The following is an 18,941-nucleotide window of genomic DNA, read 5'->3' as shown; positions in this document are numbered from 1 at the left end:
TGTATTTGTTTTTACATTTTATGAAATTAAGAATTAGTTCATAATTATATTCTTTAAATATACAAATATTATATTTAACTTTATTCGACTAAGTAATTATTAAACTACAACATAATCGCCAGAAATACTTCATAATGATTTATAAAAATTATTATTTTATTAAGATGTTGATATTTGTCTTGTTGTCTGAATAAAAGACGGTTCCGAGTATAAATTAGTAGCTCTGCATGTATATAGTCATAGTGACAGGGAGAGAATAAGCAACATGGTCAGTGTTCCAGATGATCTTGGTTTTATAAAAACAATAACTGATGATGATGTCATCGAATTTAATGACGATACATCAGAGAGTGATGAAGATGTAAGTATGAGAAGTTTAAATCGATGATTTAATTTGCTTTTGTCTGTTTTATACCATTTTATCCATTGTACAACCAAAACGTTCCCACGTGTCTCGAGATGGGAAGTTGAAATGGAAATATACAAGTTACATCCTCTCTCATATATAATGTATTAGATTGTTAATTTTTGGTGTGTATCTATATGTGTATGTGTGTATTTCTATTCTTAGTTGCTTCCTCTATATCGTATGATCTATAGTATCGTAACATCTTGGTCAAATACGTAATGTAATGTAAACATTGGCTGTGCTACGGCATGACCACAGCTGGATGGCTGAATTCAGTAAAAGAGTATTGTAATGTGAATTATAATGAAGCTCTAATCGAAAATTATAGACCAAGTTCGCTCATTCTCTATATGTATAATGTATTAGATAGTTAATTTTTGGTGTGTGTGTATATATATATATATATATATATATATATATATATATATATGTGTGTGTGTATTTCTATTCTTAATTGCTTCCTCTATATCGCATGGTCTATAGTATCGTAACATCTGTAACATCTTGGTCAAATACATAATGTAATGTAAACATTGGCTGTGCTACAGCATGACCACAGCTGGATGGCGGAATCCAGTAAAAGAGTATTGTAATGTGAATTATAATGAAGCTCTAATCGAAAATTATAGACCAAGTTTCGCAATTTTTGCAACATTGGAACCACCGAAACGGATTATGTTGTTAGCTTTCAAAATGTATGACGAAAGAGAAAATAGATATATGGAATCATTTTCATTTGTATATAGATCCATCGTTAAATTAGAGTCAGGGAGACATTTTCGCTCTCGAGGAACAAACTATCCGATTTTGTTGTTGTTTAATAATTCCATAAGATTTGTTCACCTGCCTCTCTCATTATGAAAAAACTTGTGATTGTTCTTTAGGTACTAAGAACACCAACTTGTGTAAATGATGTTAGTATATCGTGGATAGACTAAAATCTTAGTGACAGCAAGAAATTAGGAGAAAATCTATAAAATTATTGTGATGATTAATCATTTTCTATTACATGTAGCTTATCTGTGCTTTATCTTATTATTGTTGACGAGTTTTGCTTAATTAAGGTATTTCCTAATTATTCAGTTCGGTTTCTTCAATTTAATTGGCTCATAGCTACAATATCCATGGTACCACTAGATAAAGCTCATCAAACTAAACCTGAAGGCAACACCATGGCCACTACCTCTTTTCCTGCTTTTACAAACGTCATCCTCATCCTCATACACTATTCGCTTCCCAGACATTTCTACATTACTGCATATACTTTATATGCACTTTTGACAAGTTGTGGTGCACCTGAGCACTGTATACAATAATTTCATTATATTATATATATCTTTTTCCAGGTTTGCAGTCAGTTGTGAGGTATGGAAATAGTGTTGTTGGAGATTGGGTGGCATCAGTCAAGGTGTTTCTGGCTTAGCTCTGCCAATCTCAATATTGGCATACTGATAGCATTGAAGAAAATCTCTTTCAAGAATGATCTTTCTCACACAGATTCATTATAACCAACATTTTTACGTTTTTTGTTCATGAGTTACTAGAAATATGAAGTTGTCTATGCAGTAACCAAGGCTACAAACAGACAAGGAAGTGGTAGCCATACTCATGCACTTGGAACAAGGATGCATTATAAGAACAGCGGTGAGCTGGCAGAAACAGCACACCAGGCGAAATGCATAGCCGTATTTCGTCTGCCGTTACGTTCTGAGTTCAAATTCCGCCGAGGTTGACTTTGCCTTTCATCCTTTCAGGGTTAATAAATTAAGTACCAGTTACGCACTGGGTAAATGTAATCGACTTAATCCCTTTGTCTGCCCTTGTTTGTCCCCTCTGTGTTTAGCCCCTTGTGAGTAGTAAAGAAATATATAAGAACATTTAGCTATAGTGGCTAAAGGATTCTGAACTGCCTTTGTCTATCAAAACCTTGACATTTCCCCTCCAACTTTTGAAGAGGCAATTGATATTGACATTGCTAGATAAACATCCTATCGTGGCAAGCATAGACATTTGAATTAGTGTCAGTTGATGTATTAGAATGCACTTTTGTTGATTTACATGTCTTCCTGCAGAGAAGAAAAGAAAGTCAAAATGTGTTTTAATTGTAAATTGTCCCAAATTATGAGCTAAATTTTTCTGTACTGGGACTAAGGAGACGATGTTACCTGTCAGAGAGGAGCAAGCACAAATGGAAGAAAGAAAGGAAGAGAGAGAGATATAGAGTTGCATTTGTGTAAACATAGAATGCTAAATCATTTGGGCATGTTTGTGCTGGTGGCACGTAAAAAGCACCATCCAAACTTGACCAATGCCAGTACCCCATGACTGGCCCTTGGGCCAGTGACACATAGAAAGTACTATCTGAACGTGATCAATGTCAGGCCCTCCTGACTGGTTCCTGTGCCAGTAGCTCATAAAAGGTACCCACTACACTCAGAGTGGTTGGTGTTAGGAAGGGCATCCAGCTGCAGAAACCTTGCTAGATTAAACTGCAGCTTTCAGGCTTGCCCAGTCCTCAGTCAAACCATCGACCCATGCCAGCATGGAAAGTGGATGTTAAATCATGATGATGATGATGAAAAAGAACCTTGATGAGGCTTAGTTACCTCAATGTCTTTGAGTAAGTTGTTGAACTTTGACACCTTTAAAAAAAAGGTGAGTTTGAAGGAAAGGTCATTTAACTCCTTAGCATTCAGATTACTCTGTCAAAAATAATGCTTATTTGTTCACATCATTTTGAATTAATTATGCATTAGCTCAATGATGTGATTGTTTATTTTTAAAATTACATTGTAGGGAAGGTGAGATAGGCTGGATCTGGCCAGTTTGAACATAAAACACAATATTTGGACCAGATTTGGCTGGTTTCAATGCTAAAGGATTAAATTTCCTTCAAAGATGTTTAGTAATTTTCTTGAAAGGCGGTTCTACTTGAAACATCACAATGTACTTCTCTTCATAGGACTCAATGTATTTTGTGGTCTACTGAGTTGATTCCATCCTGCTGTTTCCTTTGATTTGTTAATTCTGTTGTTCTGTCTACGAAAGTACAATATCTCTAATCTATTTATGAATTATGTTTCCTCTTTTTATTGATATAGCAAGTCACACCTCTTTCTAAAGAAAAAAAGAAGAAGAAAAAAACTAATGAATTTAACAACAACTTCCAGTTTGACATATCAGTAAGTTTATAATCTTAATAAATTCAGTTAGAAATGTTAAAGCCATCAGATATATATATATATATATGCATAGGTGGCACAGGATGTCATGAAACGTGTACATGAGTGAGCAATTGTTTTATTGAAAGCGTATATTGTTAAGTGCTAATAGGAGATTAGAAAAACAGCCAACAACTGATGAAGGGTCGTTCTTTATGTTGTTTGATTTGTTTTCTATTTGTGTCTTTAGTTTGAAAGAATAATTCATGTTCCATGTACTCGTGCTTTGTACATTTTTGTTGTACACGTCTCATGACGTCCTGTACCCACCTATGCATATATATATGTATATTATTTATATTATTATATGATTGAACGCAACGCATCCTCTTCCAAGTAAGTTTTATATATATATATATATATATATATTTATAATAAATAAATGCGCCCTTTTTAAAGCCTAGCCAGGCTCATGGGCCCAGTTTCCGGGTTCAATGGCGTATGTGTTCCCCAGCTGGATGGGACGCCAGTCCATTGCCGCGTTACTCATTTTTGCCAGCTGAGTGGACTGGAGCAATGTGAAATGAAGTGTTTTGCTCAAGAACACAACACATCGCCCGGTCCAGGAACCAAAACCACAATCTTACAATCATGATGCTGACACCCTAACCACTAAGCCACACGCACATATATATATATATATATATATATATATATATATGATATTTATAATGTAAGCTATTTACTAAGGCAATCAGGTAGTGTGCCGGTGCCACATGAAAAGCACCCACTACGCTCTATAAAGTGGTTGATGTAAGAAAAGGCATCCAGCCATAGAAACCATGCCAAAACAGAAAATTAGAACCTGGGTAGCTTTCCGGCTTGCCAGTTCCTTTCAGACTGTCCAACCCATGCCAGCATGGAAAACAGATGTTAAATGATGATGTTGATGTAAGGCAGCTAGTATTCTCAATGATTATTAGTGTTGCATCACCAACTGCTACCAGGACAAAGGAGATACTGGATGTGGGCCGAATAAATCATTTATTTCATATCTGCTTTCCATGCTGGTATTGTTTGAATGAGTTGTCACAGCCCAAGTCATTTCTTATTCAGAGGTGCTTCCCTCCTAAACAAATTGGAAGACCATGTCTCATTTGTACATTTAATTTTTGCCTGTTTTTTACAGCTTGATGCTCATCCGAATATCAGTTGGTGTATGCGCAGAGTGTGTGTGCAGAGCATTTAATCATGGCACTGACACGAGTAGTTGTCATGTCTTTATAAGCATACATCATAGAGCTATCAATTTGAGCAGCTAGTCCGTCTGATGAGTTTATTCTCCCCTTTGTATTCTCCAGGCATCAAATTGATAGACAAGTCATCAATGTGCTTTGGCTAGTTCACAATAGGGTTAGCTTAGTTAAGATGCGGTTTGAGTTAGTGTTGGGACTCAGAATTCACCAATGCCATATTACTAAAGTACTGTACTTGTATGTAGGAAAGGAATAGTCTGGAATCAGTGTTGGGTATAAAAGTGCCTTGTGGTGTATGATACCATACTGTTTATGTGTACTAATTGATTGTATTATCAACTTAAATACTTATATTAATTTCCCCCTTTTTTGTGTGTGTGTGTATATGATTTATCTGTTTTATTTTGTTTACAGTTTAAAGATGATGCAATATTCGATATGGATTTTGCTTTGCGACATGCGAAACGAAAGAAATTAGAAGTCACATCGCTCGATGAAAAAATCATACAGATCCGTCGGCAAAAAAAGAAAGGGGTATGTTATTTAATTTTTTTTTTTTACCTTTAAAACTGGTATGGCTTGATTCATATAAAAGGTTGCTGTTTGTCCTAAATTGGTCATTTTTTTTTTTTATATATTGAAAAGTTTAACTTGCAACTATTCAGTTAATAAGTAATATGTAAAAATTTAGTCAGTCTGTATGTTTATATTTCATTTAGAACCAATTACATTCATTTGTATATCTTTCATATTGAGATATTAAGCAATTATACAATCATTACGTTTACATATATTTTCCAGTTTAGGTTGGACATGTTTGAAATGTAGTGTTTTTCTGTCTCTCAATTCTTCGTTCTATCAAATTAACCATAATCCTATTTTCCAGTGTACTCTTTACTCTTTTACTTGTTTCAGTCATTTGACTGTGGTCATGCTGGAGCACTGCCTTTAGTCGAGCAAATCGACCCTAGGACTTATTCTTTGTAAGCCTAGTACTTATTCTATTGGTCTCTTTTACCGAACCGCTAAGTTACGGGGGCATAAACACACCAGCATCGGTTGTCAAGCGATGTGGTGGGGGGACAAACATATACATACGTATATACATATATACGACGGGCTTCTTTCAGTTTCCGTCTACCAAATCCACTCACAAGGCTTTGGTCAGCCCGAGGCTCTAGCAGAAGACACTTGCCCAAGGTGCTGCGCAGTGGGACTGAACCCTGAACCATGTGGTTGGTAAGCAAGCTACTTACCACACAGCCACCAAATACAAAAAGTCCATCTATCTGATTGGCAAATATTCCCTCACCAGCATGCTGCAATTACTGCTTCATCTCTTTATATTTTGTGCCAGTTGCTACTACGATAGTTTCAACTTCTGTAATAGTCAACAGCATACTCCCTCCCCTTGGCTTAATCCCAACCGTTGCATCATCTTTACTCTGTCAAAACCTACAAACCCTGCACTATACATTTTTCTAGTTGGAGTTGCAACCTTGAAAAATTCTTTTACCCAAACATATTTTTCCCGCCACAAAACATCAAACTACAAAAGTTTTTGGTGAATGCCAACTGCATTGGCCTTACCAGTCGAGGAACACTTGCTGATATAATAGGTACTGCCAAGGCGGCTAGCTGGCAGAAACGTTGGCACGTCAAGCGAAATGCGTAGCCGTATTTTGTCTGCCGTTACGTTCTGAGTTCAAATTCTGCCGAGGTCGACTTTGCCTTTCATCCTTTCGGGGTCGATGAATTAAGTACCAGTTGCGCACTGGGATCGATGAATTAAGTACCAGTTGCGCACTGGGGTCGATGAATTAAGTACCAGTTGCGCACTGGGGTCGATGAATTAAGAACCAGTTGTGCACTGGGGTCGATGTAATCAACTTGATCCGTTTGTCTTGGCCCCCTGTGGGTAGTAAAGAAATATATAATAAGTACTGCTGGATGTTTAAACTAAACAGAAAAGGAAAACAAAAAGGGAAAATGAAATACGAGGTAAATAAAATAAAGGAAGAAAGGAATGAAAGAAAGACAGAGAGGAGATTACTATTGAAGAAATATTTTAATTTTCATAAGAATGACTTTATGAGTAAAATATCCACCACCTGTAATTTCTAAGGTCTACTATTAAATGTTTATATTTTGACATTACGTTTTCTTTTTAGACAAATACTAAAGAAAAATCAGAAAATATTACAGACGATTGGAACGAAGACGATGATGACAGTTTTGATGATGAAGAAGAAACTAATATGACTGGTATTGACTTATTCAAAATTAAAAAATTTTCTTGTTTTAATTATTGTGTCATGTGACTAATATTCAAGCTAGAATTAGGAGACTTGGTTGTGTGCTTAACCCTTTTGTTGCCATATTCCTGTTGAGATGCTCTGTGTTTCTTTCAACTATTTAAAATATAATAATGAATTTAGAAAAATAACTTAGTTATAATTAAGATAGTGTTAGGAACATAAATTGCCTCTTAGGTTTGGAAGATTTTAATTTAAAACTTATGAAAACAAGACATTTGTACTATAGAGCCAGAGCCGGTTTCAGCCAGGTTGGTAACAAAAGGGTTAACCTTCTCAATACCCACCAATCTGAGACTGCCCTTTGTCCTGAAGCACACAGAGTTCTGTTCTTGATTCGATGGTCATTCGGAATGCTCACAGCAGCCATACTCCTACTGCTTTATGTCACGCTGGTGAGACCCATATTGGAGTGCAGGATTCAAGCCTCTTCTCCTTACCTCCTTAAAGACATACAACATCTCGAAAGAGTCCAGAAGCTGGCTACCCGCATGGTTCTTGGTCTCAAGAATTTGTCTTATGAAGAAAGGCTGAAGACGCTCGACCTTTATTCTCTAGAAAAACGCAGACGCCGTGGTGATCTCATTCTCGCTCACAACATCATAAGCGGAAAGTGTAACCTCTCGATAGAGCTGTTCTTCACTCCTGCTCCAGAACGTCGGCTGCGGGGTCATTCCGAAAAGCTCTATCTGCGACGATTTCATCTCAATCGAAGGAGAGGGGCTTTCTCCGTCTGGGTTGCGCATCCCTGGAATAAGCTGCCAGACGAGATGGTGAAGATGCCGACGACCGCTCGGTTCAAAGTCTCCCTTGACCACAAGTGGCTTGAACTCTTTACACGAACACCACCCTGTACATAACTCCATGTCCCCCTACATGGCCTTGCTTTTTGCTTTTTGAGCCAAAAAATTAACTAACTAAATTAAAATCTTCCGTTAAAATTCATGTTGATTTATGCTCCAAATACCAACTAAATGGCATCAACATTATTATATTAAATTCTTCATTATTTTCAAGACAAGGGCAGTGTATTTAGCAGAAAGATTTAAGTAGTTGACTTCAAAACCTCATGGTTCTGGGTTCAATCTTACTGTGAGACACCTTGCACAAGTGTCTTGTACTGTAGCGTGTGAGTGAAATTTGATAGATTAAAACTGTGGAAGCTCATTGAATAAATTTGCTTATATTTATATCAGCAAGTGGTATACACATGTACTAAAAATTGTCTGTAAACTGGTGCATCAAACAAAATTATTTTCTGGTATTTATTCCACTCAGTTGCACAGACACTCCTTCATTACTTTTGGCAGTGGAATTGCAGCAAACCAGTGATTGGCCATTGGAAGATTGTAACCCATAAGGATCACGTAAAAAGCACCATCCGATCGTGGCCGTTTGCCAGCCTCGTCTGGCACGTAAAAAGCACCCACTACACTCATGGAGTGGTTGGCGTTAGGAACATCCAGCCGTAGAAACATTGCCAGATCAGAATGGGCCTGGTGCAGCCTTCTGGCTTCCCAGACCCCAGTTGCACCATCCAACCCATGCCAGCATGGAAAGTGGACGCTAAACGATGATGATGATGATGATGATGAATGCACAATATAAAATGAAAATAAATAATTAACTCTCTTTGCTGTCCTCCTTATATAATATTACTAAGAAATACACTGTTAATATTGTTCCATCTGAAAATTCATGTCTTAATGGAATATTCCCAATTTCTGATCTATTGGATCAGGATCATTATTTTTCTCAAGTCCCTCTGACAATGTCCTTGTTTTGTGGTGGGAATGTGAAAATCAACTTTCACCAATGTAACATGAGTATGTAATGAGGCAATTTCAACCAATTTATCAGCCACTATTCTTCTTCTTAATACCTATTTCTTTACTACCCACAAGTGGCTAAACACAGAGGAGACAAACAAGGACAGACACACGGATTAAGTCGATTACATCGACCCCAGTGCGTAACTGGTACTTAATTTATCGGCCCCGAAAGGATGAAAGGCAAAGGTGACCTCGGCGGATTCTTCTTAATACCATTGGTGTCTGTGTTCTTATAAAACCAGTTCTGTTTATTCTGGGTTTTGTATTAAACATGAGTTAGAAATAGGAATGATGTCAATAAGGACTTGATATTAAACAATGGCCTTTGCTAACAGTGTTGAATCTTCATCATTTGACTGGTATTCAAGCCATAATTTCTTTAATGTGGTGCTTGAAGCAGTCTTCGTCCCAGAGCTCGCGGTGGGAGAAGTCCGAATCGTGGTCCTTTTCTATTCGTAAGACCCGTGGAAGAGAAAGCAGGTCAACCCCCGACGCTGAGAGCATCGATGGATGGATGAATGCGCATCCAGGCTCAGTGGTTGCGTAGGAAGTCAGGGACAAGAAAGAGTGAGAGAAAGTTGGGGCGAAAGAGTACAACAGGGGTCGCCACCACCCCCTGCCGGAGCCTCGTGGAGCTTTAGGTGTTTTTGCTCAATAAACACACACAACGCCCAGTCTGTGAATTTAAACCGCGAGTCCGCTCCCTAACCACTGGGCCATTGCGCCTCCTGCTGCTGTTGCTTAAGTCCAGATCAAATCTAGTTGAGCACACCTATGATCAGAGGCATCCCAGTCAAGATCATTCCATCATTTCGAGGGTATGTAGAACTTCATTATCCAGTGTATCAGTTTTTGATTTAAAATAGACTTAGCTGTTATTTCTAACAGGTTGAGTGATCACATAGGAGCTTACTCCTTGGTTTACTTTCCTTAGTATTTTTTGTAAAGGTAGATACAAAACGAGTACAGTACTTTGAAAGTTTTTCAGATCAAAAAGCATGGAACCAAGTTTTACTCTGATGCACTCTGTAGCAACATGACTAATGATAGATTGGAAGATTTGTACCCAACATACAACCTGCTACTCACCATGTTGCCCACACTCTTTTACTCAGTTGTTAAGCCTAACAGGAGAAAGAGCTTATTACAACTGGCTGAAAACTATAAAATGGAGCATTTTGACTGCATTTTATACATTGGGGGAGCTTAAATCTTCTACTTAAAGCTGCTATGAAATTGTGATTTTTTTTTAAATGTGTAATTTTTTTGATTTGTATTTATTAAAACTATTTTTTACATATAAAAAAAAAGCTAAAAGACATTTTTCTCTGCAGATATAATCAGAGACAAAGGTAGAAGAAAGAAGCCTAAAAAGAAAATTGAAGATGTAAGCGAGATATTGATTTTCTTAAGTTTAATTTCAAAATATAAAGTTCAACATTTTAATGAGTGACAACAACACTTTAATCATAATTTTACTTGATTTTTGAAAAATTATTTTACATTTCATAGGTTACTGCTAAAATATTGCCAAACAAGAGTCAGTATAAACTTGCAATGAAAATATCTTTTCATGCAAGTGGAATCAAATCAATCAAATTCGATGACTGGCGTCTGTGCTAGCAGGGTGCAAAGAGCACCATATGAGCGTGATCATTGACAGAGCGGCTAACTGGCTTCTGTGCCAGTGGCACTTAAAGGGCACCATTCGAGTGTGATCGTTACCAGCATCGCCTTACTGGCACGTAAAAGGGCACCATTCACGCGTGATCGTTACCAAAGTCACCTTACCGGCACCTGTGCTGGGGGCATGTGTAAAAGGATTCGAGCGAGGTCATTGCCAGTACCGCCTGACTGGCCCGCACGTAAGAAGCACCCACTACACTCTCGGAGTGGTTGGCGTTAGGAAGGGCATCCAGCTGTAGAAACTCTGCCAAATCAAGATTGGAGCCTGGTGCGGCCATCTGGGTCGCCAGTCCTCAGTCAAAATCGTCCAACCCATGCTAGCATGGAAAGCGGACGTTAAATGGTGATGATGTAAATAACTGTATTTTATGAAAGAACTATTAAACTGCATGGTCTTCCTTGATAATTACATTCTTTTTATTGTTCTGACTAAAATATATGGTGGTGGTTCACACAGCAAACACGTATGACTGTGTACTTGTCACTGTCTCACTAAACCAAGTGAGCATCGCTGAATAATACAAATGTGAAGTTGTCATGAAAAGAGTCATTTTTAACCGATTCGCATTTGTGACGTAATATTTCAGTGTTACCACTATAATATCTTCATAGTTAGCTTTTATTGACTAATTTATTACCATCGTTGTTTTTAATTATTTTTACTTTTTAACCAAACGTTAAAAACAGTTGTAAAATGTTCTTTTCATTAAATAGCATTTGATATTTTCATAAATCGAAATCGAACCAAATTCGACAACTGTCACCCATGCCAACCTTCCTTCATTGCATACTAAACTCTGCTTGCGAAGACCTGTTGGGGCAAGTGAAATCGAAATTGAACCAAATTCAATGACTTGCACCTGTGCCAGTGGAGCGCTAACAGCTCCATCCGAGCGGGATCACTGCCAGAGCTGTCTGGCTTCCGTGCTGGTGGCACCATTTGAGTGTGATCGTTACCAGCATCGTCTTACTGCCACTTGTGCCAGTGGCACGTGAACAAAACATTCGAGTGAGGTCGTTGCCAGTGCTGCTGGACTGACTCCTGTGCAGGTGGCACGTAAAAAATACTATTTGAGCGTGGCCATTGCTAGTACTGTCAGACTGGCCCTCGTGCAGGTGGCACATAAAAGCGCCCACTAAACTCTTGGAGTGGTTGGCATTAGGAAGGGCATCCAGCTGTAGAAACTCTGCCAGATCAGATTGGGGCCTGGTGCAGCCATCTAGTTTGCTAGTCCTCAGTCATATCATCCAATCCATGCTAGCATGGAAAGCAGACGTTAAATGATGATGATGATGATAAAACTGACTATATAACTGATAAAATAATGAATAATGAAGAGTCTAACCACGAGATTGCTTGTGATATCAGAACCCAGTGCAAATCTTGTCCAACCAGAGAGCAATTCTTAATAACAATATGATATTGTATTCTCTCCCTCCCATCTTCATAATGTTAATAGAAATATTCACTCTTCAATCATTATAATATAGATGTTATGTTTTTCATTTCTGTAGGAAAATAAGATTAAGTTTGAAGAAGATATTGATTTTTATGATAAAGATATCACATTTCAACAAATGAATCTTTCAAGACCGGTCATGAAGGTAAGTCTGAAGATAAAACCATTTTAAACTAAATGTTTTCTCATTCTAGACCAGTGGATCCCTATGGATCCTTTTGATTTCTATTTTACTCTGCTGGACCTTCACAGCCATTCAGTGTTTAAGAACAATTCTATTATATTAAAATATTTTGTGTGTTGTAGAAGTATAAGCAATTCATTGCTTATAAATTTTAACAGCAAAGTCTTATGTGGAACCCGGTTGAGAACCGGTGATCAAGAGCTACAAATGAAAAGAGTTTAATCTAGTTGGCTTTTAAATACACCCAGTATTAAATATATTAAGAATCTTTTCTACTCTAGGTACAAGGCCTGTAATTTTGGGGGAAGGGGGCAATCGATTAGATCGACCACAGTACACAACTGGTACTTAATTTATTGACCCTGAAAGGATGAAAGGCAAAGTCGACCTCAACGGAATTTGAACTCAGAATGTAAAGACAGATGAAATACCTATTTCTTTACTACCCACAAGGGGCTAAACACAGAGAGGACAAATGGATTAAGTCAATTATATCGACCTCAGTGCGCAACTGGTACTTATTTAATTGACCCCGAAAGGATGAAAGGCCAAGTTGACCTCAGCAGAATTTCAACACGGCAGACGAAATACCTCTGTGCACTGAGCATTTCGCCCAGCGTGCTAACGTTTCTGCCAGCTCGCCACCTTTAAATTTAATAATAACTTAGCTATTGTTTTATTTTTCATGCAGATAATGTCTAAGAGAGATTACTTCATCGAATATTTCTACTTCTTTATACCATACAAGTATGCATTATTATACATTCATTTAGTGATTTTCTCCTCGTTACTTCAGCAAAGGAGGTCTTATAAAGTCAAATATGATCAAAATTGTCTCCTGTGTTTATTCAAAATAATATTAGTAAATGGTTAATATTGTTTTTATTTCATTGCATAATTTCAGTTTCTTCTTTTTGCTGGCTTTTTCATGCATTCAGCATTAAATTTGTTAACACCAACGTAACCATGCATTTTAGTTGTATTTACTTAATAATTTCATCAATAATTATTCTATAAATTAGAGAGTATTTATCAACTGAAAAGCCTCAAAGTGAAACACATCCAAAGTTGTCTACTCACTTGCCAATGCAATAGATATTGGTTGCAATATTAATATATAATATTTATAAGCATAATATTAGTTATGATAACCTCATTTCTCTTTTAATGCATGACTGAACATACTTTGACATTTTCATGTTCCTGTTCTTAAATATATTCTTATCCACTTAACTATCTTTTTAAATTCTGTTGTTTCTGGGGAGAGTCAGTCTCTTTTGGTGCTTTATAATTTAACACACTCACCTTTTCAATAGTTTTGAGAGTCAAAACTATTGAAAAGGTTGCAAGACGCAATGAAAATTTTAGAAAAATAAAAAAAGAAATAAGTGGATATTTTGCCAGTGAGTGTGTTAAATTATAAGGTACCAAAAGAAAATGACTCTCTCCAGACACAACAGAATATGCTTCAACACACGAACTCATATAAAGAATCTTGCAAACCAAATATCTTTTTAACTTGTAAAAAAAAAAAAAAACTTTCATAAATCAAAACTTACGTGATTAGATTTATTGTTAAATCTGATGTTAATAAATCTTTTGGTTTTCATTTAGGCCTTAGCTTCCATGAAGTTTGACAAACCTATGCCAATTCAAGCTGCTACGATACCAGTTGCATTGTTGGGTAGAGACATCTGTGCATGTGCTGTTACTGGATCTGGTATGTCTTCTGTTACTTTTCTACTTTCAACACTTTGTACAGCATTTATTGAAGATATATTTAATTATAAACTAGCATTTGGTGTCGATTTTATGAATAAATCTCTCAAACCTCTTTGCTTCTTACACCTGTGATTGTAAAACTTGTTTCCCTCTTTCTTGGAAGTGAACCTTTCCCCTTGTCTGAGTTTTATTATTATTTTATGTTTGACTTTTGCTTTACATTTGTACAAGTTGGCTCCAAGTCTCACCCAGAGACCTCAAGAGACAACAAGTTGGAAGTTCATGTTGGTGTTATGCCTAGGGTGCCATATATTTGGTTTTGTACATAGTATTGTTCTAGAGAATGTTTAAGAAACCATAAGATTATGTGTTTGTTTTAAAACTTGAAATTACATAGAAAGTATTTTACGTAGGATATGGACAGTTCCCATGGGAACTATCATTTGAATTTCCGCCATTTTGGGGTTTACTGGTATCTGAGCTAGGTAGCAATCAACTCCTTTTGCTATCATTCCCAGGGCACCTATGACAACAGGTATTGTTTTAGTCTTCAGGTTCCACATTTTGCTAATTTCTATTTCAAGATCTTTATACTTGCTCAGTTTTTGGTAGGTCTTGACAGATACGCTTATATCGATTGAGACAGTCATATCAATGAGGAGGCATGATTTTTGTCTGAAGTCTTTCAGTATGATGTCTGGCCTATTCACATCTATCTTTCTGTCAGTTTGAATGGTGAAGTTCCAGAGGAGTGAGATGCGATCATTTTCAAGCACTGGAGGTGGTTTGTGTTCCCACCAGTTTTTATCATGGGGCAAGTCCAGGCTTTTGCAAATTACCCAGTGAATATATTGTGCAGCTCTATCATGCCTGTTGAGATACTTATTATTATTGTTATTATTATTATTACATTAAGGTGACAAGCTGGTAGAATCATTAGCACACTGGACAAAATGTTTAGCAGTATGTCATCCATCTTTATGTTCTTGATTCATCCGCTGCTGTCTACTTTGCATTTTGTCTTTTTGGCATCAATAAAATAGTACCAGTTGAGCATGGGGTCAACATAATCAACTTACTCCCTCGAAATTGCTGGCCTTGTGTCAAAACTTGAAACCGTTATTATTATTATTATTAATATTATTATAGAAAGATTTGCATAATGTCTGAATAGTGTTCTTTAACTCCAAGGTTATCTCTCATCATGTCGAGCTATAGTCAAAAGTTGAGATCCCACTTCGGTCATAAATGACCATGGGATTGCACCTAGAAAGTTACCCTCCCAGGCACAAGTCCAGGCAAGGTTGCTTATGGAAGACCAGCAGTCGCCCATGCATACCAGCCTCCCCTCTCCACGTCTCCAGTGTTATCCAAGGGAAAGGCAAAGGCCAATACAACTTGGCACCAGTGACGTCGCAACTCATTTCTATAGCTGAGTGAACTGGAGCAACGTGAAATAAAGTGTCTTGCTCAAGAACACAGCGCACAGCCCAGTCCGGGAATCAACCTCACGATCATAGGCAACTTTATGCTGGGAGATGGGAATTAGATAGGGGTAGAGCATGAAAGAAAAAGGGCCAGATCAGAACAGAATTCTTGTTGTTGAGGAGCTACATGACTACTCACATTTTAGAAAAGTATTTGGGAATGATTGGATTGAGCTGGAAAGTAATAAAAAGTAGGGGTAATGAAGTGTCAGGATGGACCTTCAAGATATGAGGTGGATAGCAATGAATCGGGGAATAGGGACCAGGAGTGAATGGTGGAGTAGAGGATGTCTGATAGTGCAGAGCAGCAGAATAGAAATTATACAGTAAATAGAAAAATATAAATCTTTAGTTAAAATATATTCAATTGAAATATTATATAATAAATTTATATTGAGTGCTCTATTGTATCAAAGTATCAATACTATTAAAGTATTTATACATTTAATACGAGCGATTATATATATACTGTATAATATATTGTTAATAATATCAGAAAATTCTTCCAAAAGATATACACATGTGTATAGAATAATTGTTGTATTGTAAATATATATTAAAATATATGTAAGTATGTATAAGTATGAATATATAATAATAAATATGACAGTTTAAAAGTTTCAAATTAAGTTATTAAAGCATCTTATTATATATTCATACTTATAGATATTTACATATATTTATATTTTTAATACAACAATTATTCTATACACATGTATATATCTTTCAGAAGAATTTTCTGATATTATTAACAATATATTATATAGTAAACAGAAAAATGACAGAGAGATATGTTGTTGGGTGATTTGTAAGATTGATTTTTCCCTGATATTCCATACATCTCATCACATCTTATCCACTAACCTCTCCTGATCATCAGTCTTCAGAAACTCCCACCTTTCTAGATATTTCTTTACAAGAATCATTAATCTCACCAACCTCAAAGAATTTGAGGAGTCAGCGCCGCCCCGACTGCCTCCGTGCCAGTGGCACGTAAAAAGCACCATCCAATTGTGGCCGTTTGCCAGCCTCGTCTGGCACCTGTGCCAGTGGCACATAAAAAGGACCCACTACACTCACGGAGTGGTTGGCGTTAGGAAGGGCATCCAGCCGTAGAAACATTGCCAGATCAGACTGGGCCTGGTGCAGCCTTCTGGCTTCCCAGACCCCAGTTGAACTGTCTAACCCATGCCAGCATGGAAAGCGGATGCTGAACGATGATGATGATGATGATCTTTCTCCAATACTAACGCATAAAAAGTTATTAAGAATGTAATCTTATTTCGTTCTTTCTTCCTTTCATACCATAACAAAATTTGAATAAATTTGAAACAGTCAAGGTAAATATAAATGTCAGATGAAGATATAAATATTTGGTGCAGCAATTCTGTTAACTGTTGTAATCTTGGAGTAATCTCTGTATTTTTATAGGTAAAACTGCTGCCTTTATGTTGCCCATCATTGAAAGACTTTTGTACAAACCAAAGAATTCTACGTGTACTAGAGTGCTAGTATTACTTCCAACCAGAGAACTTGCTGTTCAAGTTCACCAAGTTGCTAGGCAGCTGGCTCAGTTCACAAATATAGACATGTGTATTGCTGCTGGTAGGTTAAAAAAAATGTTTTCATTTAAAGATCTGTTCTTGATTTACTTCATCTCTTATTATTCACTGGAAACTTTTTTGTTTTGTTTTTATTAAGTGTTGTTATTAATTTACATTATAAAAATTATTGTTATAATGATTAGTGGTCATTGGAAGTATATAATTTCAAGCTAAACCCCTAGGATTTTACTATCCTCAATCAGCAAAATACATTTTATTTAATCTACCGAGATATCTTTTATAGTTGATCATTTAACCTTTAGGAAATATTTCCATTTGTAAATATATATTCCAGCAATTCAATATTTTATTTAGTGACACATCTTTTCCACAGTAGTATAAACATCAAGCTGTATAAAAACGTTTTTTCACATAATCAAAGATGATTCAGAAGGTTTCTCTTTTGTGTCTAGAAAATACTTTATCTCCCAGACTACCCCAATACTCAAGTGTTCCAACCACTGACAATCAACACACACATGTATCCCTGTTTCCTAAGAAGGCATATAAAATCTATGGGCTGAAAACCACTGATCCTTAGGTCAGTGGTTTTTCACCCTTTTATAACTCAACATCCCCTTTTACTGAAGGGTGTTTTACAACTCCCTCTCTATCTTGTACCACAAAAGGCTGGAAAAAACTGTTGATTATTTTAATCAACAGAATATTACTCTCTCTCTTTCGGAGAGGCACAAGCACTGAAATTCGATGACGGGCACGAGCACCATACGAGCGTGATCATTGACAGTGCAGCTGACCAGCTTCCATGCCAGTGGCACATAAAAGGCACCATTCAAGTGTGATCGTTACCAGCTTCACCTTACTGGCACTTGTGCCCCGTGCTAGTAGGGTGCTAAGAGCATCATCTGAGTGTGATCCTTCCATGCCGGTGGCATGTAGGAGGCACCATTTGAGTGGGATCGTACCAGCATCGCCTTACTGGCACCTGTGCCATTAGCATATGTAAAAAATTTGAGCGAGGTCGTTGCCAGTACTGCCTGACTGGCCCTTGTGCCGGTGGCACGTAAAAAGCACCCACTACACTCTCGGAGTGGTTGGCGTTAGGAAGGGCATCCAGCTGTAGAAACTCTGCCAGATCAAGACTGGAGCCTGATGCAGCCATCTGGTTCGCCAGCCCACAGTCAAAATCGTCCAACCCATACTAGCATGGAAAGCGGACATTAAACGATGATGATGATGATGATGATTACTATTGTACATAGTTTAAACATTTTATTTTTTAGGAAAATCACAACCTTCCGCTAATCACTCAGCAGTCCCATTCCTCCTTCATGACATATGTCATTCCCTTGTGAGCCCACAATGTCCCAAATGGGATGTTATCACCTAGGTGAAGTTCTGCTGATCTAACCCTTTAGCAGTCAGATTACTCAGGCAAATGTAATGCATATTTATTCACATTGTTTTAAATTAATCGTACCTCACTTTGCAGATTTGAGACTTCAATGATGTAATTACTAACTTCCAAAATGATATTGTAGGGTAGGTGTGAGAAGCCAGGTCTTCCATGCAGGTATAGTTTGGAAAGATTGACAGGATCTGATTGGTCCAGTGACTGCATCGTGTTCTAATATATGTTTTGACATGGCTTCTATGGCTGGATACCCATCCTAATGCCAACCACTACAGCATATATTGGGTGCTTTTTTTGTGGCCCCAGCACTAGTGTGGTTGCCATGCAACTTGCAAAACTAAAGTTTTAAAAATCTATTTTGATAAATGTGAATAATATACTGTTAGGATTAAGTTTAAAATAAATAGATATGACAGAGCCTAAAATATAAATTGATGGTAACCTTTTATG

The 18,941-nt window shown here is 37.1% G+C and overlaps 1 protein-coding gene across 1 annotated transcript in view; it reads left to right on the top strand.

Moving 5' to 3' along the window:
• Positions 1 to 210: 210 nt before the first annotated feature.
• Positions 211 to 18,941, top strand: part of LOC115211737 (probable ATP-dependent RNA helicase DDX27) — a 45,045-nt gene continuing 26,314 nt past the window's right edge. Inside the window, exons 1-8 of the mRNA XM_029780391.2 lie at positions 211 to 361; positions 3,511 to 3,591; positions 5,241 to 5,360; positions 6,998 to 7,091; positions 10,308 to 10,360; positions 12,175 to 12,264; positions 13,918 to 14,023; positions 16,944 to 17,117. Coding sequence (XP_029636251.1) covers positions 266 to 361; positions 3,511 to 3,591; positions 5,241 to 5,360; positions 6,998 to 7,091; positions 10,308 to 10,360; positions 12,175 to 12,264; positions 13,918 to 14,023; positions 16,944 to 17,117 — 814 coding nt within the window. The 5' untranslated portion in view covers positions 211 to 265. The remainder of the gene's footprint in view (positions 362 to 3,510; positions 3,592 to 5,240; positions 5,361 to 6,997; positions 7,092 to 10,307; positions 10,361 to 12,174; positions 12,265 to 13,917; positions 14,024 to 16,943; positions 17,118 to 18,941) is intronic.

Source organism: Octopus sinensis, linkage group LG5 (genome assembly GCF_006345805.1).
Source record: "Octopus sinensis linkage group LG5, ASM634580v1, whole genome shotgun sequence".
Classification (NCBI taxonomy): domain Eukaryota; kingdom Metazoa; phylum Mollusca; class Cephalopoda; order Octopoda; family Octopodidae; genus Octopus; species Octopus sinensis.
This window is presented reverse-complemented; position numbering and strand designations above follow the sequence as displayed.